This window comes from Aquarana catesbeiana, linkage group LG10, assembly GCF_042186555.1.
Source record: "Aquarana catesbeiana isolate 2022-GZ linkage group LG10, ASM4218655v1, whole genome shotgun sequence".
NCBI lineage: Eukaryota > Metazoa > Chordata > Amphibia > Anura > Ranidae > Aquarana > Aquarana catesbeiana.
This window is the reverse complement of record NC_133333.1, coordinates 41,656,652-41,683,589: the sequence shown is the minus strand read 5'-3', so window position 1 is coordinate 41,683,589 and position 26,938 is coordinate 41,656,652. Positions and strand designations below refer to the sequence as shown.

Below are 26,938 nucleotides of genomic sequence, written 5' to 3'. Positions count from 1 at the left end.
GGGGGCACAGTCGCAGCACTTGATGGGAACAGTGGGAGCATTTGATGGGTACAGTGGGAGCATTTGATGGCACAGTGGCAGCGTTTGATGGGCACAGTGGCTGTGTTTGATGGGCACAGTGGCGGCATTTGATGGGCACAGTGGTGGCTATTGATGGGCACAGTGGCTGCGTTTGATGGTACAGTGAGGCTGCAATTGATGGGTTTTCTTTTTCAGTTTGTTTGCGCCCCCCAAAAAAATTTGAGCACCAGCCACCACTGGGGAAAACCTATGGTCATAGGCTGCCCACCCTTCCACAATGCAGGAGGAAGGCTGGGCAGCAGCAAATGGAGGGGGGGGGGATTCAACAGCTTGGGGAAAGGGCAGGCAACAGCAAAAATAAAACATGGAGTAATACAGCTAAAGGCTGCCAGCCCTTTACCAAATAAGATCTGTCCAAAATAAAAAAAGAAAAAAAGAAAAAGCAGGCATGCCCTAAAAGAGAAGGAGAGGTGACGCCATAGTAAGTGGTGAGAAGTGATGAACTGAACTGTCCTTTTAAAGAAATTTGGATGGAAACCAATGGGCCAAGTCTGTCAAATTAAAAATGTAAATTTCCTAGTTTAATAGGCAAGGAGATGACAAAAAATAGCATGGGGGGTGGTAGACACCAGGGGAGAGGAAGGGTGTTACTTTCATGATTATTAGGAGAAAATAAAGGAAAAAAATCATATTAAAACTCACACAGTCACCTCATTTAAATATTTTCAATATATTACATTTTTATTTTCGGTTTTAGATATGTTTTATGAGGCATTTTGTGGCACACGTTCCTGCTGTCAAACCAGTGCCTCAGACTTTTCCTGGGTTACCAATCACACCCTTCAGTGATAGCAGAGGGGTATGCATTTGCCCTGCTGCCCGGGTACATAGGCTTTACTATTTTCTCACTGTGCGTTTGTAGTTTGTCGGTGAGAACAGGGGTTAAATTCTTTTGTGAAATGTAGAAAATTGTTCCTGGATACAAAGAAACATTTACAAACCATTCCAAGTCTTTGCACAGGTGTCCAAACATTTCAGAACATTTGTTGAACAAACAATAAAATGCAACTGTGTAAAATATGGATTTTGCCAAAGAGGAACTGCTTGTACACCTTGTACCCTGTACCTTGGCACAAAATGAAACTCAAATTAGTATAAATATCTCTCCTATAATCCCAAATCCTCACTCAACTCCAGTTTCAGGTACAAGATCTGTCAGGCTACTCGAATATTGGCCTTCGAACCTGAACCATAACCATAACTTCCATAACCATGAATAAAATCTTCATTGTCTTGATCTTAAGTGCTATGGTAACTACAGGTAAGAAATATTTATGGCATAAAATTGTATTTTTTTTTTAATTTGCGTTGCTCCATTGTACTAAACGTTTGTATTCCAATACAATTTGGAAATAGTAAATTGGAAGCCACAGAGTGTGTAAATCCTAACAACAAACTGGTCTTATTTACTCCAATTGTGTCTGTTAACCCTTTCATGACTAAGCCTATTTTTGACATTTGGTGTTTACAAGGTAAAATCCTTATTTTTTGCTAGAAAATTACTTAGAGCCACCAAACATTATATATATATATTTTTTAGCAGAGAATCTAGAGAATAAAATAGCGATTGTTGTAATATTTTATGTCACACGGTATTTGTGCAGCGGTGTTTTAAACGCAACTTTTTGGGAAAAGGGCCACTTTCATGAATTAAAAAAAAAACAAACAGTAAAGTTAGCCCAATTTTTTTGTATAATGTGAAAGATGATGTTACGCAGAGTAAATAGATACCAAACATGTCACGCTTTATAATTGCACGCACTTGTGGAATGGCGACAAACTATGGTACCTAAAAATCTCCATAGGCGACGCTTTAATTTTTTTTACGGTTACCAGGTTAGAGTTACAGAGGAGGTCTAGTGCTAGAATTATTGCTCTCGCTCTGACGATCGCGGCGATACCTCACATGTGTGATTTGAACACTGTTTACATATGCGGGCGCAACTTCCGTATGCGTTTTCTTTGCTGCGCAAGCTCGCAGGGACGGGGGCGCTTTAAAAAAAAAAATGTTTTCTTATTTATTTTTATATTTATAAATTGTGTTGAAAAAAATTTTTTTTTGTAAACATTCCTTGTGACAGTAATAGGTGGTGACAGGTACTCTTTATGGAGGGAAGACCCCCCCATCCCTCCTTTGCACTTCACAGTATTCAGATCCCCATTTTCGGCGATTCTGAAAACTGTATATTTTTTTAAACCGGCGCCATTGGCAGCCGAGTAAACGGGAAGTGACGTCATGACATCGCTTCCGCGTTTACAATTAGGAGGCTTACAGCTTCGTTCCAGACTGTCAGTAGCCGCCGGAGGAGACAGATTGGTGATCAGGCCTCCCGGGAGGCCCGGTAAGAGCGGCGGGAGGAGGCGGGAGGGGGGACGTCCCCTCCCGCTCCTCCAGTATAACAGCTGAGCGGCTTTTAGCTGCATCAGTTGCTATACTTGGAAAGCCGATCGCCGGCTCTAAAAAACAGTACCAGGATGATACCTGCAGCTGCAGGCATCATCCCAGTATAACCCCCGAAAGCCGAGCCGAGCACATATGCGTACGCTCGGCGGGAAGGGGTTAAATATATAATTGAAAGCATTTTGCTAAAACTATTTATAAAATGCAACAGAATACCAGTTGATTCTGCCAGAGATACAGAGCTGATAATATTTTGAAAGGTCAGTTACTGAAAAAGAAGTTTGTTGATAAGCAATATAACCCTAAACTTATAGAGAGGGTCCACCAAAAATGTCTTACTGGTCCATCCAGGGCTAACAATAAAGACACATGGCCCCAGATGGATGTTAAAAGAGAAGTATGGGTTTCACAAAAAAATAAAAATCTATACCCACTTAGGTGGATGCAGCTTTGGTCCAATCCTGCATCTGTCCATCTCCAGCTCTAAGACCAAGAATTAGACAATCAAACAATACTTTAGCAAGCTTTCGAATGAACTGCACTCCTATGATCCATAGGACAAGAACAGCCAAAAAAGCTTTATCTATACTTCTCAGATATATTTCATAACACGTAGAACAGAGGGAGTAGTCTATGCCCTCCAATGCCCATGCCAGATCCAATATATTGGACGAACCAAACTACCAATGTGTATGAGAATTAGGGAACATGTCCAATACATTAGGTTACCCTAAGCATAGCATCTCAAACCATGATGCAACTCATTACAATAAAGACTTCTCCCTAATTTTTGGGGGAATTAAAAAAAAACCCCTATTGGGAGGGGAAGTAATAAAATAATCACCCTTAGCCAGCGGGAATCTTTTTGGATATATGAGACCCTTCATCTGCTAGGCCACAATATTGAATTTGGCATTAACTGTAATTATTAGCTTAGGTTATCAATGTTATCATTTTTTTGTCAATATGTAATATTTAGTGTGTCACATATTATTATTTTCCTCATCTCTCTCATGTAATTTTATTATATTTTTAAAGTAAACATTGTAGTTGATTATTAGTGAATTTTGGGGAATCATTTTTGAGCTGCACACTTAGTGACATCATGCTTGCATATTCCAATCAGAATGTAATACTCAATAGGATCGTTTTAAATAAGATATTCAGTTCATTTATATATATTTTCACATTTACATTCATTCTGACCATATGAATGTTTTATTTCCCAGACATTCGTTTCGTTCCAAATTCGTTTTTTAATGAACTTTGACAAATTTGTTAATTCGTTAATATCCGAATTAACGAAAACCCGTTTAGCAAAATTTTCTGAATATTCATAATTTTGAACACTCCAAAATTTGTAAATTTGAAAAAAATAGTAAATTTGGAAATTCCAAAAAAATCTGAAATTCGGAAATTCCCCAAAAATCGGGAATTCTGAAAAAATTGGAAATTCGAAAATTCCAAAAAAATCGAAAATCTGAAATAACTAATTATAATTTAACTATTACTAACTATTAAATTATAGGTATTGGAATTTCCTTTCAAGTTTGGCTGTTAGTGAGTGTAAAGGATACAAATTTATCCTAAGTTATGAATTATTCGAAATAACGAATGCCATATCTAAACAAATGGAACGTAAAGAATTAATAATAATAAATTACAATAATAATAATAAAATGTTTTATTATTATTATTATTATTATTATTATTATTTATTATTCATTTGTTCCGTTCCATTTGTTTAGATGCAGCATTCGTTATTTGGGATAATTCGTAACTTTGGATAAATTGGTATTCATTCACTAACAGCCAAATTTGAAAGAAAATTCCAATACCTATAATTTAATAATTAGTAATAGTTAAGTTATTATTAGTTAGTTATTATTTCAGATTTTTGAATTTTCTGCTTTTCAAATTTCCGTTTTTTTCGAATTTTCCGATTTTTTTTTTGAATTTCCAATTTTTTCGAATTTCTTAAATTTCTGAGTTTTTTCCAATTTCTGGATTTTTTCGAATTTACAATTTTTTCAAATTTATGAATTGCGATCATAACAAATGACCCAAGAAATGAAAAAAACAAAAACAAATGAATTTTTTAGCAGTGCACATGTCTATTATTTTACCTTAATATTTCGAATTTCATATATATAACTATGCCACTGATCATGTCTCAGCTTTGCTCCATACCATACTTATTTATCTGATCTCACAAGCCTTTGGTTATTTTTTTTATATTAATATACTTTTATATATAAATAGTTTTACATTTTTTTCAAATTTTTATACCTATTTATATATATTTCTTACACATTTTATATCATTTTTATAATAATTTTTTGTTTTGTTTAATAAAGTATTGTTCACTATTAAAGTAGTATTAAAGTTTTGTTCTCTTTTACATTTAAAATAACAAACATGTTATATTTACCTGCTCTGTGCAGTGGTTTTGCAACGAGCAGCTCCAATTCTCTTCTTTCCGTGTCCCCCATAGGTGCTCCTGGCTCCTCCTCTTAGAGCAGTGCCCCCAGAAAAAGCTGCTTGATTGGGGACACCTCCTGAGCCGCTGTTCTATCCGTCCATAAGACATTTAGAGCCGTGGCTCCCCCCTGCTCTACCAGGTACCCCTTACCAATTCACATAGGGGGGGCAGGGTCTGGGTGTCCCCTTTGTTAAAGGGGGCTTCCAGATTCCGCTAAGCCCCCCACCTGCAGACCCGCACAACCACCGGGCAAGGGTTGTGGGGATGAGGTCCTTGTTCCCATCAACATGGGACATCCTCCCCATGTTGAGGGCATGTGGCCTGGTATGGTTCGGGGGGGGGCGCTCTCTCGTCCCCCCCTCATGAACCTGAAGGGTCTGGTATGGATTTTTGGGGGGAACCCCACGCCATTTTTTTTTAAATTTTGGCACGGAGTTCCCCTTAATATCCATACCAGACCTGAAGGGCCTGGTAATGGGATTTTGGGGGACCCCCACGGATTTTTTTTTATTTCAATGACTTTCAATGACTTTTATGTGTATTGTCGGGACCGACAATTCATTAATAGCCTGCACTAGCGCTAGTACTTTTAAATGACTTTTTTTTCCTTTAAAAATGTCATTTTGCTCTCGGACTGTTATAAACACGGGAAACATGTGCTACTTTACAGGCAAACTATAGACACCCCCCAGGTACGAAATTTAAAGGAATATTTCACTTTTATTGTTTAATTTTAAGCATTATTAAAATCACTGTTCCCAAAAAAAAGGAGGTTTTTAAAACTTTTTTTTGCATTGATACATGTCCCCTGGGGCATGACCCGGGTCTCCAAACACTTTTTATGACAATAACTTGCATATTAACCTTTAAAATTAGCACTTTAGATTTCTCCCATAGACATTTAAAGGGTGCTCCAAGGCTTTTCGAATTTGCCGCGACCACCCCAAACTGTTCGCTGTTCGGCAAACGTGCTAACAGCCAATGTTCGAGTCAAACTCATGTTCGACTCGAAAAGATAGCCCATCCCTACTTATAAGCTGGCATATTCTTCTTTGGGCAGGCTTGGCAAAGGGGGCTGTGCTCCTGAAACATGTTGCCACCCGCCCTTTCCTGAGACTCTGTGCTATACCAGGTCCATGCAGTGCCGTGGACACCGCCAGCTGTCATCTTCCAAAGCAGGCAGAGGGACAAAAGAAGGGAGGTAGTAGTTAGATGAGGAGAGGCAACAGTTAGCTGAACTGATAACTTTGTCTTGAATGGGAAAATCACAGATTTTTCACTTTAATTCCATCATGTTGTCTTTTTGTATCTTAGGGCATCTCAAAATCACGTGCAAAATGTGTAGTAGTCTTGACTCAACTAAATGCAGCACAGAAGTGGATACAGAATGTGATGGGCCCAAGTGCATGACGGTGTCAGAATCCATCAAAAACAGTAAGTATGGGTTGTGTTCTTGTGTTGCATCTATTACCAGATTACCATAATTTATATCAGTGGCACATCTCTTACTGGGAAGAAGGTAAGCTTGTTAGCATTATGGAACTGCATGCTGATAAATACTATGTTACCGAAAGTATTGGGACACATGCCTTTACACGCGCATGAACTTTAATGGCATCCCAGTCTTAGCTCATAGGGTTCAATATTGAGTTGGCCCACCCTTTGCATCTATAACAGCTTCAACTCTTCTGGGAAGGATGTCCACAAGGTTTAGGAGTGTGTCTATGGGAATGTTTGACCATTCTTCCAGAAGTGCATTTGTGAGGTCAGGCCTCTAACATCTCTAGGCCTCTAAGCCTGGCCTCCTTTCCTCTCTATCTTTCCTCATCCCCTCCCTGGCTCCCTACTCCTCAGGAGCGTTTTCTTCCTTCCCTAACACCACTTTTCTGCCTATCTTCTTCCTAGTTTCTGATCCATCTCCTCTTCCTAGATTTGTATAGGCTACAAATTGTACCATTGTATGGATATTGGTGGGCCTAGAGGATACCCCGCTTTTGCAAGAACCTCCCCAGGACCACTTGGCCCCAGGGCTTTAAAAAAAAAAAAGGCCTATATTCTGCTATCATATCAGTTCTTGTTTTCATACTGCTGCAGCTTGTTTACTTTTGTAAGCTATCTTTTGTTACTACTGTCAATTACTAGAACGGATCCCCTGTATGGCTCTCTTCACGGCAGCTGAAAGCTGATTTCTTCTCCTCTCCCTCCCGCCGGCTTTTGGCTGCTGCTGTGTGAGCCTTGCAAGGGATGGGTTCCAGTAATCGCCCCCCTGCCGCACCAAGCACTCTCCTTGGACACCAAACATTTCCCCCTGCTGCCCAGGCCCCCCTGTGTACCCTTGCCACCACCACATGCCACCTCCCTCCTCTCCTCCTTCCAACCGGCAGATGCAGGGACACCATAGGATCCTTCAGGATGGAGGGTCCGGTAAATATGTCACATTTACCAGCTTCTTCCTTTCCTTAATGAACACAATGAGTGATCGATAGCTATCACTCACTGTGTTCATTCATAACTGATAGTAAACTGTCTTTATTTGGGATGAGGGGGCTGACAGATTGGCTGTATGGGGCCCTGTGGTTTCTCACAGCAGCCCTGGGTGTGGCTAACACCATTTCCCCTGATGAGTCACAAGCCTGTAGCTTGTCAATCATCACCTGGCCACACCTTGTCCTGTCCATTGCTTTTTATATTGACAGCACTGCCTGTGTTGTTGAAACCCTCCCATCGTGAGCATAGTGCGGTACTTGTGCCTTTTTTCTGGGCAGTATTTGTGCTATACATTCAGAGCACACAGAAGTGTTGGTGGAGTAGGAGGATTCAGATCAGTTAGGGAGGGTAAAGGAAGGTTTTTGGACTTTTGGAAGGATTCCTTAACACTTAACTAAGCTTCCTTACCCACACAAACTTAACTACACTTAGCCCTTAAACTTAACACTTATCAATGAACCTGATCCTGCTTAGCTCTTACCTCAAACCTGTTGGGGTTGATTTACTAAAACTGGAGAGTGCAAAATCTGGTGAAGTTCTGCATAGAAATTAATCAGCTTCCATTTTTTTTTTTGTCAAAGCTTAATTGAACAAACTAATGTTATAAGTTAATAGGCCACCATGCACAACTGTACCAGATTTTGCACTCTCCAGATTTCATAAATCAATCCCATTGTGTTACTAAAGCTAACCCTTACACTCAAACGTTACCATTTAACCAGCCTCCTAATGTGTAACCTACCATTTAGCCCCATAAACACTAACCTTGACCTTCACCCTAAACACTAAGCTGGAAAACATTTCTCAATCTCGATTAAGTCCAACAAGGTGTATGCCACCTCATGGACTTATCTCTTTGATTTACAATTACATTTTTACTGAGTGCAAAGAGCATAGCTTTTGCTATATTTTCTCTGTCACTGGACCTTCTGGTCTCAGCTCTACAACTGCATAGTCACCTGCAGCCACTGTGGCTTCCCCTCCTCTAGCCCAGTCACAGAGAACATTGTATTATATTAGCTTATTCACAAAATAAAAAAGCCTTCTGTGAATTGACAGCCGAGTGGAAGGTTGGGAACAGCAGCGGCCGGTCCATAAGGGGCGCAGCCCCCCTAATTCCATGTGGGGCGCCAGACTCATCATTTTTTTTTTTTGGAAGCACATGATTAGAGCCTGAGGCTCTGATTGGCTTCAAAAAAGGTCGAACTTACCCAATATTCGCTATGGTCTTCCGGCTTCTCCTCCCGGCTAATCAGAACAGGAGGCGGACCTTAAGACCGGATTAGCTGGAAGGAGAAGTCAGGGAAACCATGACTGTATATCGGGTGAGTGCAGACCTGGTGGGGGGGTTGTTTGCCGCCCCTCCCAAAAAATTGAGTGTGCATTCTCCAGTTTTCATAAATCAATCCCATTGTGTTACTAAACCTAACCCTAACACTCAACTGTTACAATTTAACTATCCCCTAATGTTTAACCTAACAGTTAGGCCCATAAACTCTAACCTTGACCTTCACTCTAACCACTAAGCTGGAAAATGTTTCTGGATCAGTGGCTACAGCCGCTGATCAGTGTATTTTGGCAACAGCACAATGTGCATTCCTTCAGGGGAATCCCATCCTTTGTTCAGGATAAAAAAATACTAACAGTGTATCGCCAACTTTAGATTGACCTAACCCATAACTATATCCCAAAATCAGATTTAGCACTTGCATACTTACCTTATCCAATGCCAGTTTTTGTCCCCCCAGTCATTTTTTGTAAGACAAATGTTCACTTTCATGCTTTGTGATATTTTTTTCAGACAATGTGATTTATAAATCTGTGAAAAAAACATGTGCAACGGATATATTGTGTGATAATTGCTTCTCCGTATCAACAAACCATGGCTTCAAACTCCGAGTCAGTGGTGAATGTAGAGAAGGAGACAACAGTAACGCCGAACTGGAGTATAAGGGTGAGTTTATTTATCCTTGTCTGTGAAAATAATTATAGTTTAGTTGTCTTCCTCCTATTTTTTGAAGCAAAAAGGAAGTGCAGTAATTCAGCAAGCAACTGTAAGTTTGAAAGTATTTGAAGCCCATTTTGTCATTTTGGGTAGAGTAGGCAATTTTATTTGCCATCTGTGTGCCATTAGGATTTCCCTTCACTTTCTGTCCAGAAGACACAAAAAGGAAAATCTCTTCTTAAACAGTTGTCACCTAAACAGGCACCTTTATTGGATGATTTCACATTCTTTCCCATTCTGGTGGCAACATATTGGATTTTCTCCACTTTCCAGCAACAACAGTCACCAAGATAAATAAAGAAAGCTCATCTCCACAATCTGGACCCTTCATCACTTTATGTAAAACTAAAATATTCATCATCTTCAAGGACGAAGTCTACTTCACTACAGGGAAAGTGCTTGTAGATGATGAATTGTTACCCATGAACTACTATGCTGAGCAGTTTATACAGATAAGTGCATGCAAAGGATTTTCTGTTTGAAGCTAGGTGAACCTAGATAGAGCTTCTTCAGTTGCATTCATCACTAGCAAGCAAGAGTATTAGCATTAGCCAGGTAGCCTGACCTAAAACAAGATTGCATCTAAAACTGAAGTTTAAAAGGTGCGCCAAACTGTTTTCCTATACAGGACCCTATTCCATCAACATCCACCACTGGAGGTTATAAGCTGAGGACAACTAGGTGAAGAAATACCAACAGACAGAAAGACATACCTGGGAACTTGCCATAGTCAGGCCAGCAATGTTGGCTTTTCTTGCCAGTTCATTACTGGCTGGGCTCAGTTCCCCAGCTCTCTGTAATGCTCAGCATCCGTTGACTGTAAGCATTGTAGGTAGTGGTTGCTTGGATGCACAGATGCCAAACTCCAAGAGGTGGCAAGGTGCAGGCGGTTTTACATGGTATCCATCCAATAGTAGCCTGAGAGCAGGACATGTGTGCAGGACCAGGCAGGTGTCATTACACAAGGTCTGCCTGGAAGTTGAACTCCCCATACTGCTGTACCAGAATAAGGCTTAATGCACACTGGTTTAAAAGGTTAAAAAAATCACCTAAGCTGCATTTTTTCAACCAGTTTAGGTGGGTTTATCAGCATTTGGTGTTTGGGTGTTTATTTATTTCATTGGCCGGAACTGTAATTTAGTCTGGCCATTGAAATGAAGAAGTCCCTAGCAGTGTATGGAGTTTTTTTATGCCCAAAAGCTTGAAGAATCAGCAGAAGAATTGCATTCGGGAGAGGAGAATTTCACTGCCTCTAAATTCTGCTGCTCCTAAACTCTGGTAAAAGCCTATGTGTGCATGAACACTCCGTCATAAAAAAAAGGCAAAAGCTCCTATATTTGAATTTAGGAGCAGCAGTGTATCACAGGCTAAAGTGTTCGGGTTTGGCATGAAGTAAAGGTGGCAATCCTGAGAATGACCCACCTCTACCCACTCCACTCTGCAGCATTAATTCCCTCTACTAAATTCTCCATGGAGCACTGAAAGCTCTGGTATGGCCTTCCCTGAACTGCAGCATAAAGGTGGGCCACCAGACCCACCTCTTCTTTCTTGTTTCATCTGCATCCTCAGTTTGCAGAGGTGTGGCCAAACATATTAAAAGTTCTGATGCCGAGTCTAAACCACATTGAAGTCAATAAGAGCTGAATCTGTCAAATCAATTTTCTCCAATTTAAGGCTAATAGCCAGTGAATTGGCAAAAGAAGTGCATGGGGCACTGCCTCAGGGGACTTTCACCATTGCAAATAAAATTTTGCAGAGCAGTGATTTTAATATTGCTGAAAGTGCAACGTTAAAATTGCCCCTAAACCAGACCGGCAAGTGATGCATTTGTGAAAGTAATATAGCAAAATTGATAATTTTACGAAGGAAAAGAAAAAAAGCCATTACAATATTGTTAATTCAAGCTTCCCTGCAAGCTTCCTTTGTTTTATAAATAATGTGTATGGGTTAAGAGTAACGGTGGAAGCTTGGGAATGGATGTCATCAGGGAGAATTTTCTGCTGGGCAAAGTTAGATAGGGAAGTGGTCCCAATGCTTTGGTGCTGCCAAGGAGGAGAGTCAATAGGGAAGATGGCTAAAAAGTTTTTTTGTGGTCTGCACTTAAATAACTGTTAAAGAATGTTTAACCTTTCATATGGCGTTCTACACTAAAGATTCTGATAGTATGGTAAGATGTTGGCACCAAGTTGTACCAGTCCCACTCCTCCTTTTGATTACAACACTCATTCAACTGCTTTTGTAGCCACCATATGTCTCCTGGTTAGAGGCCCACACACAAATTCCTAGCCCTATGACTAACACTTAATAAAGGAATGTCCACACATAATGCATTTTCAGCACTTTACTGCACCTTCATATCTTCACATTATTTCCCATGCCATTTCACATTTGACATACTATCGGAATCTTCAGAGCAGAATGCAATGTGAAAGGTTAAACATTCTTTAGCAGTTATTTCAGTGCAGAGCACAAGTACACATCTTTTAGCCATCTTCCCTACTGACTCTCCTCCATTCGGACCACTTCTCTATGTACAGTATACAAAGTCCACTACCTTATGCTTTCCATCACAGAGTCACGGGACTCGCAGCTGAAGGTTAGGGGGACAAGATGCCCAAAAGCTTGAAGATGCCTCCTTTAGTATACCAGTCTCTTACAAATGTCCCTTCTATAGCTTTGCCCATCAGGAAATGCTCCCTGATGACATTAATTCCCAAGCATCCACCGTTACTCTTACATAAGGACTCTGTTCAGACCCCTGTTACCTCACTGCACCTGGTGTGAACAAGCCCTAAAATGTAGTCTGTGAGGCGGAGTTCAGTGATCTTAGATTGTAACTCCTCCAAATTCCCCCTTCTAGCACGAATCCCCCCAAATTCCTCCTCCTAGCACAAAGCCCACCAAATTCCCCCTCATAGCAAAACCCCGCCACCCCCTAAACCTCCTCCTAGCACAAAACCTCTTAAATCCCCTGTCCTAGCACAAATTTCTCACCAAATCCCCCCTAAGGGATGCACCCACCCCCCAAATTCCTCCTCCTAGCACAACCCCCCCCATCCCCCCTCACAGTACAAAACCAACTTTTCCTAAATCCTCACTCCTAGCGCAAACCACACTTCAATTACCCTCCCCCCCAAATTCCCTCTCCCAGCATAATCCTCTCAAATCCCCCCGCCTAGCACAAATGTGGTCTGTCCTTAAAGTGATTGTAAATTCTCATTTTGTTTCTATTAAAATAGCAAACATGTTATACTTACCTACCCTGTGCAGTTGGTTTTGCACAGAACAGCCTGGATCCTTCTCTTCTTGGGTCCCTAACTGGAGCTTCTGGCCCCTCCCTCCTGTTGAGTGCCCCCACAGCAAGCAGCTTGCTATGGGGGAACCTGAGCCATTCAGACATGGAGCTGCGGTTCGGCCCCGCCACCTCTCTCCTGATTGGCTAACTGAGTTTGATTGACAGCAGCTCAGGTAAGTATTATGCCGCGTACACACGAGTGAACTGTCTGGCAGAAAAGATCCAATGGAACGAATCCATCAGACATTACGATCATGTGTGGGCTTCATCGGAACTTCATCGGATCTTTTCTGTCGAAAATTCCGACGGACCTAGAAATAGAACATGTTTCAAATCTTTCCGACGGACTCGAGTCCGATCGAAAAATCCCTTCGTCTGTATGCTAGTCCGACGGACAAAAAACAACGCTAGGGCAGCTATTGGCTACTGCCTATGAACTTCCTTATTCTAGTCCCTTCGTGCATCATCACGTTCAAAACAAACGGACTTTCGAACTGACTTTAGTCCATTCGTGTGTGGGCAAGTCCGTTCGTTCAAAAGTCCGTCGAAAGTCCGTTGGAAAGACCGTCGGACCTTTGATGCTGAAAAGTCCACTTGTGTGTACGTGGCATTAGGGGGGCTGAGAGGGGGCTGCTACACACAGAAGGCTTTTTATCTTAATGCATTAAGATAAAAAAAAAAACTCCTGACTTTACAACCACCTTAACTCTTGTGCAGTGTTCCCTCCCTCCATGTTTCACGATCAGTTCTCTCCACTTCCTCTTCCTTCATTCCCCATTGAATGACCACCTACTGCTCTGTATCCTCTCCCAGTAAAATATGATCAGCTGCTGTTGCTCTTCTTTCTCCCAGTCTTGCTTCCCCAACTGTGGGCTGTGTGTGTTCTGCTTAAAAAAAAATAATTAAAAGTCAGCAGCTACAAATACTGCAGATGCTGACTATTAATAATCAGACACTTACCTGTCCCAGGGTCCAGCGATGTAGGGGAACGAAGCCCCGCTCGTCTCCCCCTCCTCTCTGCGGCACCTGCATTGTAACTGTGGGCGCCCAGCTGTGGCTACACAGCCAGGCACCCACTGCGCATGCGCGAGCTGCGCCGTGCCCCATGACTGGCCAGGCAATCATCTGGGACCGCCCCCCCCCCCAAAAAAATTACATGTCAAATGTGGCATGTTAGGGGGTCACCTCCCTTAAAGCGGAAGTTCCATTTTTGCGTGGAACTCCACTTTAACTCCCATGCAGTGCGACTCTGCGAGGAGAGAGAGCACAGTATGCACAGCTATCTCCTCCTCCCTGCAGCTATGTGTACTATTGCCAGCCAAGCAGAAAGCTTAACCTTAACAATTGATGAGTCATCGGCTAGTAGGATGCAGGCGGGCGGCACGCACAGCTTTCTGCTTTGCTGACAATAGTACATCTAGTTGCAGGAGAGAGCCGTGCGGGCTGTGCTCCCTCTCTCCTCGCAGAGTCGCACTGCATGAGAGTTAACACAGAGTAGCGTTCAGATTGGGATCTGTCCACGGCACCCTGTTTGAAAAACCCTGATCTATACCACCTCACCTGGAAATTCAGCCCGCATAGGGCCCCTTAGCTCATCTCAGTGTAGGTGTCAGGTCACCTTGAGGCTAGGTGACAGATGCACACTGTTGGGATCAGGAGTGCACTGCAAGGTAGTGGACCCTACGGCTGACTGCTGCGGATGGGAGTCAGGGTGGTAAGGAAGGCAGGGCCGCTGAAACACCAACACAGATTCCACCGGGGTTAGAGCGTAAGATTCCCTAGGGCGCGGAGTCTAAGAGCCAGCAGGTGTTCACCAGAGCCTCTAGTGGTGAAGATGGACTGGGCTGCAACTGGCTCCAGGTCGCGACCCCCAGGGTCCCCCAGCTCACACCCAAAGTAGGCAACAGGAGGACAGAGATAGTAAGGGAATAAGCCAAGGTCGGGGCCACAAGCAGACAAGGACAACAGAGTTCACGCCAATGGTTCAGGGTCACAGGCAAACAGGGATAGTCGGTGACACGCCAAAGGTCAGGGTCACGAGCAGACAGGAATAGTTGAGAATACGCCAAGGTCAGTAACAGAAACAAACGTGGAGCACACGGCAGGCAGGAAACAGGAAGCCAAACACACAAAGGTTGATCAGCAGGGCTGGCCTGCAGTGCAGAGGATAATATAGAGTCAGCTGGTCTCTAAAGATGAACACATGGAGACAGGTAAGCTGACAGACAAAATATTGCATAACCATGACAGTAGGTCTATATCTTGGCATCCCTAGGGAGGGATTTCTCTAAAAGGGAGCTAACAACTGCTTATAACTTTTCCCTTACCATACCAAAATTGCAACAGAGTCATCTAATGGTAGATAAGCAAACTGCATCTGCTACCCAATGAGGTGGGGCCCACACCCCCAAATACATACCAGATACTTATCAAGGGTGTGTATCATACAGAAAGTAGGTAACACACAGGCAACAACTGTACAACCACAAATGACCTTCCCCTGACAGAGCTAATCCCCCCACCCCAAAAATTCCTCCTCCTACAGAGTGGCAGAGAAAGAGGCTGTTGCAGAAGAGCAGCTATAACTAGAGAAGGAGTGGAGAAGTCCAATGCTTCTAGAATTGTATGGCTGTGTAAATCCCCTCATTTCCTCCTCTGATATTATATGGATGTGCAGGGCAGTGGCGGCTGGTGAAGTTTTAGGATATTGGGGCACCAGACCAGCCCCTCCACTTATAAGCACCACCCCTATAGCATCCACCCACTCCGTCCCCTGTATTCCACTTGCTTCCACCCATAGTGTCAGGAGTATACAGCTCAGCATTACAGGACAGAGTATACAGCCCCAGAATCACAGGACAGAGTATACAGCCCAGACTCACAGCAGAGTATACAGCCCCAGAATCACAGGACAGAGTATACAGCCCAGACTCACAGCAGAGCATACAGCCCAGACTCACAGCAGTGTAAACAGCCCAGACTCACAGCAGAGTAAACAGCCCAGAATCACAGCATTCTGATCATTACTGTTCACATAATTGATTATCATCACGTTGCATCACTGCTCATCATCTCATTACTGATCACCAATGATCACATCATCAATGAACATCACATTGCTGGACCATAGTGTGCCCTTCTACACCTTGTGCCCCCTAGAGTCCATGAGGTTATATCTATACAGGCTCTTATGTGACAGCCCAATGACCTGTATTACATAGACAGGACTGTATTCACCACCTGCACATTTGGCCCGGACACCTCCTGATCAGAGGACTTGTCTGCTGTTAGTGGGCTGAGGAGTCAGTTGCTGGGACAAGGACTTGGGAGGAGTCCTGAGTCTGAACTGTCCAGCACCCTTTCCCCCTTCTTCATGTACAGCAGCTCAGGGACATCCTGCAAGGCTAGCCTGCCAACCATAGCTGGGATGGAAGTGTCAGTGTAGAGAGGAGGGAGGGCTGTGGAAAAAAAAGCTCAGTTCGGGCCGTGTGTTCAGCGGAGCTGCTGACGTCACTTCAGGTTTATCATTGGCCAGGGAAACCGGAAGTGATGTCGTAAATCGAAGGGAAAGCACCACCCATGTCCTAGGGTGGTGCCAAACAAGAACAATGCATCCGTAGTGATACTATGGGCAGAAGTATTTCGGCACAATGGATTGTGCCACAAGGCAGGTCAAAACCCTGCAAATGAAGCGTCTTGTCTGCATAGACGTCATGCTTCCCATAGTGCACTTAAGGACATTTTTTTTTTAAAGGGCCCTTTTTAAAAATTATTTATTTATTTATTTTGTGACTGCCTGGGGGGGGGGGGGAGGGTGTCGCCCATGCGTCCCCTATTGATGGGCCGCCACTGGTGCAGGGCAGGGAGGGTTCTGTATAAGCCACCAGAAAAGATGCTGCTCTGTCACTTGTGAACACAGAAGCCGGTAGAGGAAGAGATTATTGCAGAAAACTTCCTGTACTGGCTTCTGTGTTTGAAAGTGACAGCAGTTAAAGGTGAGCACAGGGCCAGTCCCGGAAGTTCTGCCTACGAAATATTATATATATATATATATATATATATATATATATATATATATATACCGTATATATATATACCGTATATATATATATACACATACACACTATTTTACCAACCTATTTTACATGCACATCAATTTTAATGGCATCCCAGTCTTAGTCTATAGAGTTCAATATTGAGTTGGCCCACCCTTTGCAGCTATACCTCATCTTGAAAGGCTGTCTACAAGGTTTAGGAGTGTGTCTATGGGAATGTTTGACCATTCTTCCAGAAGCGCATTTGTGAGGTCAGGCACTAATGTGGATGAGAAGGCCTGGCTCACAGTCTCCGCTCTAATTCATCCCAAAAGTGTTCTATCGGGTTGAGGTCAGGACTGTTCAGGACAGGTCAACTTCCTCCACCCCAAACTCAATTGGAAAGTTCCCAGGTATGTACATAAATAGATAGATAGAAAATGTATTCATTTATTTTTATTTTCCAGAACAATGTCGTGATAAAATGCCACTAAACAACTTCATGTGTCCAAGCTGCTATGAGACTACATCTGCTGATGGCTGCAAAAGCAATGGAATGGTATTGTGCCGTGGGAACGAATTTGAGTGTTTGAAGTATAGGTCACTTGTTCAGCTGCCCGGTATGTATCTATCACAATTATGATTCTATTGTGATTACCACATAAACAGTATTGCACAAAAGTGAGTACACCTCTCACATTTTTGTAAATATTTTATTAAATCTTTTCATGTGATAACACTGAAGAAATTACACTTTGCTATAATGTAAAGTAGTGAGTGTACAGCTTGTATAACAGTGTAAATTTTCTGTCCCCTCAAAATAACACAACACACAGCCATTTGGCAACAAAAGTGAGTACACCAGTACACTAGCCATTTTCCCTCCCCGGTGTCATGTGACTCGTTAGTGTTACAAGGTCCCAGGTATGAATGGAGAGCAGGTGTGTTAAATTTGGTGTCATTGCTCTCACTCTCTCATACTGGTCACTGGAAGTTCAACATGGCACCTCATGGCAAAGAACTCGGAGGATCTGAAAAAAAGAATGTTTTTTCTACATAAAGAAGGCCTAGGCTATAAGAAGATTTCCAAGACCCTGAAAATGAGCTGCAGCACGGTGGCCAAGACCATACAGCGGTTTAACAGGACAGGTTCCACTCAGAACAGGCCTCGCCATGGTCGACCAAAGAAGTTGAGTGCTCATGCTAAGCGTCATATCCAGAGGTTGTCTTTGGGAAATAGACGTATGAGTGCTGCCAGCATCACTGCAGAGTTTTAAGGGGTGGGGGGGTTAGCCTGTCAGTGCTCAGACCATACGCCGCACACTGCATCAAATTGGTCTGCATGGCTGTTGTCCCAGAAGGAAGCCTCTTCTAAAGATGATGCACAAGAAAGCCCGCAAACAGTTTGCTGAAGACAAGCAGACTAAGGACATGGATTACTGGAACCTTGATCTGTGGTCTGATGAGACCAAGATAAACTTATTTGGTTCAGATGGTGTCAATCATGTGTGGCGGCAACCAGGTGAGGAATACAGAGATAAGTGTGTCTTGCCTACAGTCAAGCATGGTGGTGGGAATGTCATGGTCTGGAGCTGGATGAGTACTGCCGGCACTGGGGAGCTACAGTTCATTGAGGGAACCATGAATGCCAACATGTACTGTGCCATTAATGTCTAAACCACTGGAAACAAAAGTGAGTACACCCCTAAGTGAAAATGGGCCCAATTAGCCATTTTCCCTCCCTGGAGTCATGTGACTTGTTAGTGTTACAAGGTCTCTGGTGTGAATGGGGAGCAGGTGTGTTAAGTTTGGTGTTATCGCTCTCAATCTCACATACTGGTCATTGAAAGTTCAACGTGGCACCTCATGCCAAAGAACTCTGAGGATCTGAAAAAAATAATTGTTGCTCTTCAGAAAGATGATCTAGGTCTATACCAAGATTGCCAAGACCCTGAAACTGAGCTGCAGCACGTTGACCAAGACCATACAGCAGTTTACCAGGATAGGTTCCACTCAGAACAGGTCTTGCCACAGTCGACCAAAGAAGTTGAGTGCACATGCTCAGTGTCATTTTCAGAAGTTGTCTTTGGGAAATAGACGTATGAGTGCTGCCAGCATTGCTGCAGAGGTTGAAAGGGTGGGGGTCAGCCTGTCAGTGCTTAGACCATACGCCACACACTGCATTAGATTGGTCTGTATGGCTGTCATCCCAGAAGGAAGCCTCTTCTAAAGATTATGCAAAAGAAAGCACGCAGTTTGCTGAAGACAAGCAGACTAAGGACATGGATTACTGGAACCATGACCTGTTGTCTGATGAGACCAAGATAAACGTATTTGATTCAGATGGTGTCAAGCGTGTGTGTCAACAACCAGGTGAGGAGTACAAAGACAAGTGTGTCTTACCTTCAGTTAAGCATGTCATGGTCTGGGGCTGCATGAGTGCTGCTGGCACTGGGGAGCTACAGTTCATTGAGGGAACCATGAATGCCAACATGTACTGTGACATAAAGCCGAGCATGATTCCCTCCCTTTGGAGACTGGGCCGCAGGGCAGTATTCCAACATGGTAATGACCCCAAACACACCTCCAAAATGACCACTGCCTTGCTAAAGAGGCTAAGGGTAAAGGTGATGGACTGGCCAAGCATGTCTCCAGACCTAAACCGTATTGAACATTGCGCCCGCTCGTGGAATGGCGTCAAACTTTTACCCTTAAAAATCTCCATAGGCAACGTTTAAAAAATTCTACAGGTTGCATATTTTGCGTTACAGAGGAGGTTTAGGTTAGAATTTTTGCTCTTGCTCTACCGGTCGTGGCGACACCTCACATGTGTGGTTTGACCACCGTTTTTATATGCAGGCGCTACTCACGTATGCGTTCGCTTCTTCAAGCTCGTCGGGACAGGGCGCTTTAAATTTTTTATTTTTTTTCTTTATTTTATTTATTTTTTCACAGTTTTTTTTTTTTTTTTAAATTTGGATCACTTTTATTCCTATTACAAGGAATGTAAACATCCCTTGTAATAGAAAAAAGCATGACAGGTCCTCTTAAATATGAGATCTGGGGTCAGAAAGTCCTCAGATCTAATATTTAGACTTTAATGCAAAAAAAAAAAAAAAAAAGTTGTTAAAAAAAATGACACAAAAAAAATTGTGCCTTTAGGACAAGTGGGCGGAGCTGACATAATGACGTCGCTTCAGCCGTCCTATGGTATGGAGACGGGTGGGGGCCATCTTAGCTTCACTCGTCTCCATACTGAGGAAGTGAAAGGACCCGATCGCCTCCGCCGCTACCGACAGCTCCGGTAAGAGGCGGAGGGCGTGGGAGAGCGGCGGGAGGGGGGGTGGCACCTCTCCCGCCGCTGATGACGGTGATCTCACGGCGAACCCGCTGCAGAGACCACCATTATGGTGTACAGAACCGCCGGCTCTAAAGATGGACACTTTGGTTGTGGCAGCAGCTGCTGCCGATACCGAGATATCCATCTTCAAAGTAATGACGTATATATACAGTGGCCGGTCGGTAAGTGGTTTTAATGGCTGTGTGTTGAGTTATTTTGAGGGGACAGCAAATTTACACTGTTATACAAGCTGTACACTCACTACTTTACATTGTAGCAAAGTGTCATTTCTTCAGTGTTGTCACATGAAAAGATATAATAAAATATTTACAAAAATGTGAGGGGTGTACTCACTTTTGTGAGATACTTTATATATATGATGTACTCCTTGCCATACATTTTGATTCACTTTGAGGTTCATTGACCATAAGAATGGTATAAGGCTCCAAAGATCCCCTTTACTTTAAGGTGCAACACAGAGTTCCTTTGCCTACTTAAATGAAATATATATTAAATGAATCCTGTATATAGTTTAGACTGCATATGTACAATATTTTACATAGAAACTACATTTTTAATAAAAATCAAGCAATCAAGAACACATTTTTGCTACTATTGAACATCAAACAAATGAGCCTTCCCTTTTCATCCTCTTTTATCTCTATCTAAATTTTAGAACTATACATACTGTATGTGATAGGAATAGGGAATGATCCCTCCTGTCTCTTCTCTCTCAAGTCACTTGAACCGTCCAATCATGTAAGAAATTCCCCATGTTTTAAAGGAACAAATCCCTCCAAAGCAATATTTTGATTAGAAGCAAAATCTAGTGGGTTGATTCACCCTATGTTGTTTCTCCCAATGAAGAGTCCATCAGTCAGATCTCCTTACTATAATTTAAGGATCTGTCCCTGCCCACCTTGATGTAGTTCCAGCTCGGAACAACCAAATCCTAAAACAAAAATGAAAAATATTGCAGCTTACCAATCCTTAGATGTGGTGGTTGCATTATTTTCCTTTTTCGGTTTTCTCCTATTTTTACCTGGGGATCTTTCAAGTAACAAATTACCTGTCTTAGGGTGACAAGGTTCAGAGCAAATCAAGTTTAGAAACATTATTCACTGTACCCTATTTAGAAGTATTTGGTAAAAAGAAAATCTTATCTTGATTTGCAGATGGTAAGGAAGTACCAGTGTCAATGCAAGGTTGCATTACAGAAGGTGGTTGTAAAATGGGGGAGGAATTTGTTTTCGGAGCAAAGCAAGTAAAAGAAACAGAGAGGACGTGTACCCCTGCAATACAGGTTATTCCTACTAGAAAAATACAACCAAAGAAGCTGCTTGGTCTTGATTTTTTGTAAGGACTTTGATACATGTGTAAAACGTCATAAGTTTGGTTGCTTTAGAAACAATGACAACAAACAGCATTGAGATGTATCAAACAGTAGATGTGCTAAATGCATGTTAATAAAATCTTTAACTCATCATCAGTGTTACTTTGTTTTTTCAAAGACAATTTGCATTTGTCATTATTACACACACTAATGCCCCGTACACACGGTCGGACATTGATCGGACATTCCGACAACAAAATCCATGGATTTTTTCAGACGGATGTTGGCTCAAACTTGTCTTGCATACACACGGTCACACAAGGTTGTTGGAAAATCTGATCGTTCTGAACGCGGTGACGTAATACACGTACGTCGGGACTATAAACGGGGCAGTAGCTAATAGCTTTCGTCTCTTAATTTATTCTGAGCATGCATGGCACTTTGTGCATCGGATTTGTGTACACACGATCGGAATTTCCGACAACGGATTTTGTTGTCGGAAAATTTTATAGCAAGCTCTCAAACTTTGTGTGTTGGAAATTCCGATGGAAAATGTGTGATGGAGCCTACACACGGTCGGAATTTCCGAAAACAAGGTCCTATCACACATTTTCCGTCGGAAAATCCAACCATGTGTACAGGGCATAATTGGTATATGCAATACACTGCACAATGCCAATGCCTTGATGTGTCATGAAGAATTAATTCCTGCAGTAGCCTTTCTCAACCTTTTTGCCCTGAAGGAACCCTTGAAATCAGTTTAGGTCGGGGGGCGGAGCCGGCAGCCAGAGCTCATGGACGTGTGAGAGGAGAGCTCTGATACACCGGGTGATCTCAGCGGCTCACAGCGCACCAAAAACAGCGACCAAGCACAGAAATTAAGAGAGGAGAGAGAGGGGAACACAGCGGGCACAATGTTTAAACGCAAGGAGAGAGAGGCACCCCGAAAATTGACGGAATTCTTCCGCCTCGCTGAGGGCCGAAAAATCCAAGATGGCGCCGGCGCCGGGAGCCGTTCTGCCAGCTCCACAGCACAGACAAACAACAATCCGACGCCATCCTCGGGTGAGTCACACATAAATGATAACCCCTTATCATCCTCCCCATTCTGCAGCCCTGTTAAACAAAAAAGGAGGATTGGGGAAGGAGGGGGAAATGAGGATGAGGCAGAAGCAGCAGGGAATGAAATGGATGAATCATCCACACAGGCAGAGCAGCTAGATGCATTCCCCACCTCAGGTCAACCCATCATTGATACCACAATGAAAGAGATGCTGCAGACACTAAGGGGAGCTCTTCAATCTGATATGGCTATGTTTATGAATAACACAAAAAGGGAAATCTCAGCTATCAGCAACAGAGTGGAATATGTAGAGAATAAAATGGAGGAGTTCACCCTGGCACACAATGAACTGGTAGATGCCCACTTTGAGGTAGAAGATGAAATCAGGGCTATGCGCCTCAAAATGGCGGATGTGGAAGATCGGGCCAGAAGGAACAATGTCAAATTCAGGGGGATCCCTGAGACGGTCAAACCCGCAGAGATTACTACCTACCTGCAAAAGCTCATGATGACTGTCCTCCCTTCTCTTAGCCCAGCAGACATCACTATCGACAGGGCACACAGACTGCCAAAACCATCCTTCCTGCCTGAACAATTACCTAGAGATGTGATTGCAAGAATTCACTTCTACCACATAAAGGACCAACTCATGCGATTTGCAAGACAGCATCCCTCTCTTCCTGATCCTTACGCTGGTATCGCACTTTATGCAGACCTGTCACAAGCCACCCTGTCAGCCAGACACAACTTAGTACCTATCACTAAGATCTTGCGCAACAATAAGATCCTCTACAAATGGGGGTTCCCTGCAAAACTTCTGGTTGAAATGAACAATGAATCCCATGCGATAACATCAATCGAAAAAGGCCTGGACCTCCTCTGAAAATGGCGCCTACTTCCAGCAGACGCAATACCTGAGGACCCTAAACCACAATTTCCCAGACGCAACAACCAACGTACAACTAAGAAATATCAGCAACATTCTGCCTAAAGCTATATTACTAGAAGATATTTCCTTTCAATGAGTACTCTCCTCTCATGACTACCATCTGGCTAATTTTGGTACTATGCAACCCTCTAGGAAGTTGCCCTTTACAACCTACCACCCGATGTTCGGCTGATTAAGGGTTTACCTTTTTAAACCCCCTACATTAGTTACGAGATGATTCCCGTGACCTACTACCCGCAATACCTGCGGCCTACGCTTCATTACTTGCCAAAAGTTCAAGTTTGTTCAGTTACACTGTTCCCTCACAAGGCTATGAGGACATTGCTTTCTCAAATCCCATGCATCTTGACCATGCTCAACAGCTCCACTCCAATCCCTGGAATTACCACTAGATGGCACTGCTGCGCAACTTTCCACAAGAATGAATCTTAAACTGATGTCATACAATGTGAGAGGTTTGAATAGTCCCTACAAGAGAAGAGCTCTTTGGAAGTCCGCATTGGAAGAGAAGTGTGACATTCTATGCGTACAAGAAACTCATTTCAACAATGATAACTCCCCGAAATGTACACATCCCAAATTTCCGCACGTATATATGGCCAAGAATACGACAAAAAAGAACGGAGTGATGATTGCTTTCAAGGACACACTAACCTTCTCTCTTTTGCAGGAACATGTTGATCCCCAAGGTCGATTTCTGATTGTAATCGCAGAACTGAACCATGTCACGTATACGATAGTCAACTTGTATGCACCTAATGTTAGAACTCTCAGGTTTGTTCGCAAAGTGATAGGTAAGGCAAAAAAGGTGCAAAAAGGCAACTTAATAATATGTGGTGATTTTAACTTGATTATGAGCTCAGAGTTAGACGTGTCCTCGATGGCTTCTAAGAAGCGTCCCTCTCTAGACTCGCTGTGCCACGAAGAGAGGCTCTATGACCCCTGGCGTTGCCTTAGAACCACCGAGAGAGACTACACATTTTATTCAGCTGTACACAAGAGCTATTCTAGAATAGATTTCTTCCTTACCGATCTGTATACTCTGCAAAATGTAGTAAGGGCTGACATCCACAGTATCACATGGTCTGACCACGCCCCAGTGACTATTGAGATTGTGGATGTCAATAAACACTCCCACAAACCACTGTGGCGTAACAACACATTTCTTCTATCACACCCCGAAATTAGGGACGAAATTGCAGCAAAAATTAAAGAATTTTTTCATTTCAATACTAATGAAGATTGCTCGCCTATGACTATCTGGTGTGCGCACAAAGCATTCGCTAGAGGCGCCCTCATTCAGGTAGCCTCTAGGGAAAAGAAAAAGAAACAGCAGCGCATGACAAAATTACTTGAGAAGATAGCAGATTTAGAAGCGCAACACAAAAATCCTGCTACCTCCTCAAGGGAAATTCTCAAAAATCTCAATGAATGTCGAGAAACAGTAAGACAGGAAATTAGAGCAGACTATGATACCTTTTTTAAAAAACTCAAACTCTCCTACTACTCCCAAAACAACAAAGCAGGTAAAATCCTTGCCTCCCAGCTCAAAAAGAAACAGGCAAGATCTAATCTCAAAAATATCAGACATCACAAAACAAAAATTATATACCAAAATCCCAAAGATATCGTCAACGCCTTTAAAGATTATTATGAATCCTTATACAATCTCAAAAATGACCCAAACACTTACCAGCCCTCGGACACAGAGATTGAACAATTCTTGCAGAATGTTCATCTTCCCTCGATTGACAAAACTACTCTACAAAAAATTAATGCCCCCATCACACTCACTGAGGTTGAATCCACTATCCGATCTCTACCCATGCACAAATCGCCAGGAGCAGACAGATTCTCCACAGAATATTACAAGGCTTTCTCCGCCATCCTTGCCCCTGAACTGGTAAAAATTTTCAATATAGCAGCCTCTGACGGCGCCTTCCCAAAAGAAATGCTCCAAGCTATCATTATTACCATCCCTAAACCTGGTAAAGATATTTCAGACCCACAAAACTTCAGGCCTATTTCCCTACTAAATTCCGACTTAAAGATATACGCAAAAATATTAGCAAACAGACTTATGGAAATAACCCCCTCCCTTATAGGACTCGACCAGGTAGGCTTTGTGAAGGGCAGACAGGCACCAGATGGAACAAGAAGGATGCTTGACCTCCTGCATATATCAGAACTAAGCAGGCAGCCCAGCATCTTTTTAGCATTAGACGCAGAAAAAGCCTTCGACAGGGTCCATTGGGGATACCTGTCCAGGACATTACTCAAATTTGGCCTATCAGGACTAATACACTCAGCAATTATGTCTCTGTACTCAGATCCATCTGCAAGAGTCTTCACCTCTAGTTTGCTATCTGATCCTTTTGCACTAACCAATGGTACCCGACAAGGATGCCCACTGTCCCCAATTATCTTTTCTCTGGTCATAGAACCACTAGCAGAGTCTATCAGAGCAAATGACAAAATAGAAGGCATTAAAGTCGGCTCTGTCAACCATAAAATAGGTCTGTTTGCTGACGACATAATTCTTTCCCTATCAAAACCAGCAACCTCTTTACCCATTGTCAAAACACTATTACATACATTTGGAAAAATCTCTTTCTACAAAGTTAATACAACCAAAAGCTATGCACTTTCTCTCCATATACCAAACAATACCAAAACAAGATTAAAAAGTATTTTTCCCTGCAACTGGGACCCCCCTTCCATCACTTACCTTGGGGTGCAGCTAACTTCCTCTTCCTCCAAAATATACTCACAAAACTTCCCTCCATTACTAATCAAAATAGAAGAGGAACTACTTCAAATTAACAAACTACATCTATCCTGGTTGGGGAGAATAGCTGCATACCAAATGCAAATATTACCAAAACTACTATACTATTTTAGATCACTACCCATACCAATTCCCCAGAAATTTTTTACACAACTGGAGAAGTGCCTGAAAACGTACATATGGGGAGGAAAAAAACCCAGAATAGCACTGGCCCACCTATATAAACCTAAACATCTAGGGGGGGTAGGACTACCGAATGCACAGACATACTATAAAGCTGCACTACTGGATCAAATGAAATACTGGTTCTCCTGCCAAACTGACAACCGTTGGTCAGATATTGAACGCACAGTAACACCAGGCCATGACCTCCCAGCGTTGGCAACAGCAGCATGTATACACTACAGACCAGAAACCCCACCTTACTTAACTATACAAGCAACAATAGATGCCTGGTCCTCCTTAGTGCATAACCACCTTACAGACACCCCAATTAAAAAACTAAATATCCCACTAGCATCTTATGAACACCTAATCCCAAACTTCTCAGTCCAAACATGGAAAGCCTCGGGATACAACTTCACCACACCTGCTCCACAACATCAAAATGCGATAGATAAATATAGAACATATCAAATACAGCACTACAAAAGCAAAAACCCTCCACGACAAATAACTAT

The 26,938-nt window shown here is 42.7% G+C and overlaps 1 protein-coding gene across 2 annotated transcripts; it reads left to right on the top strand.

The window, feature by feature from the left end:
* The first annotated feature begins 1,181 nt into the window (after positions 1–1,181).
* On the top strand, positions 1,182–26,558 carry LOC141110624 (uncharacterized). 2 transcript variants are annotated; one of them, XM_073602067.1, is made up of 5 exons: positions 1,182–1,342; positions 6,279–6,398; positions 9,253–9,405; positions 17,253–17,405; positions 21,301–26,558. In XM_073602067.1, the coding sequence occupies exon 5, from the start codon at positions 22,373–22,375 to the stop codon at positions 23,402–23,404; it is 1,032 nt and encodes a 343-aa protein (XP_073458168.1). In that variant the 5' UTR covers positions 1,182–1,342; positions 6,279–6,398; positions 9,253–9,405; positions 17,253–17,405; positions 21,301–22,372; the 3' UTR covers positions 23,405–26,558. The 2 variants fall into 2 exon arrangements, with proteins under 2 accessions (XP_073458168.1, XP_073458169.1); XM_073602068.1 differs by having other exon boundaries at positions 1,183–1,342; positions 21,301–21,609.
* Positions 26,559–26,938: the final 380 nt, after the last annotated feature.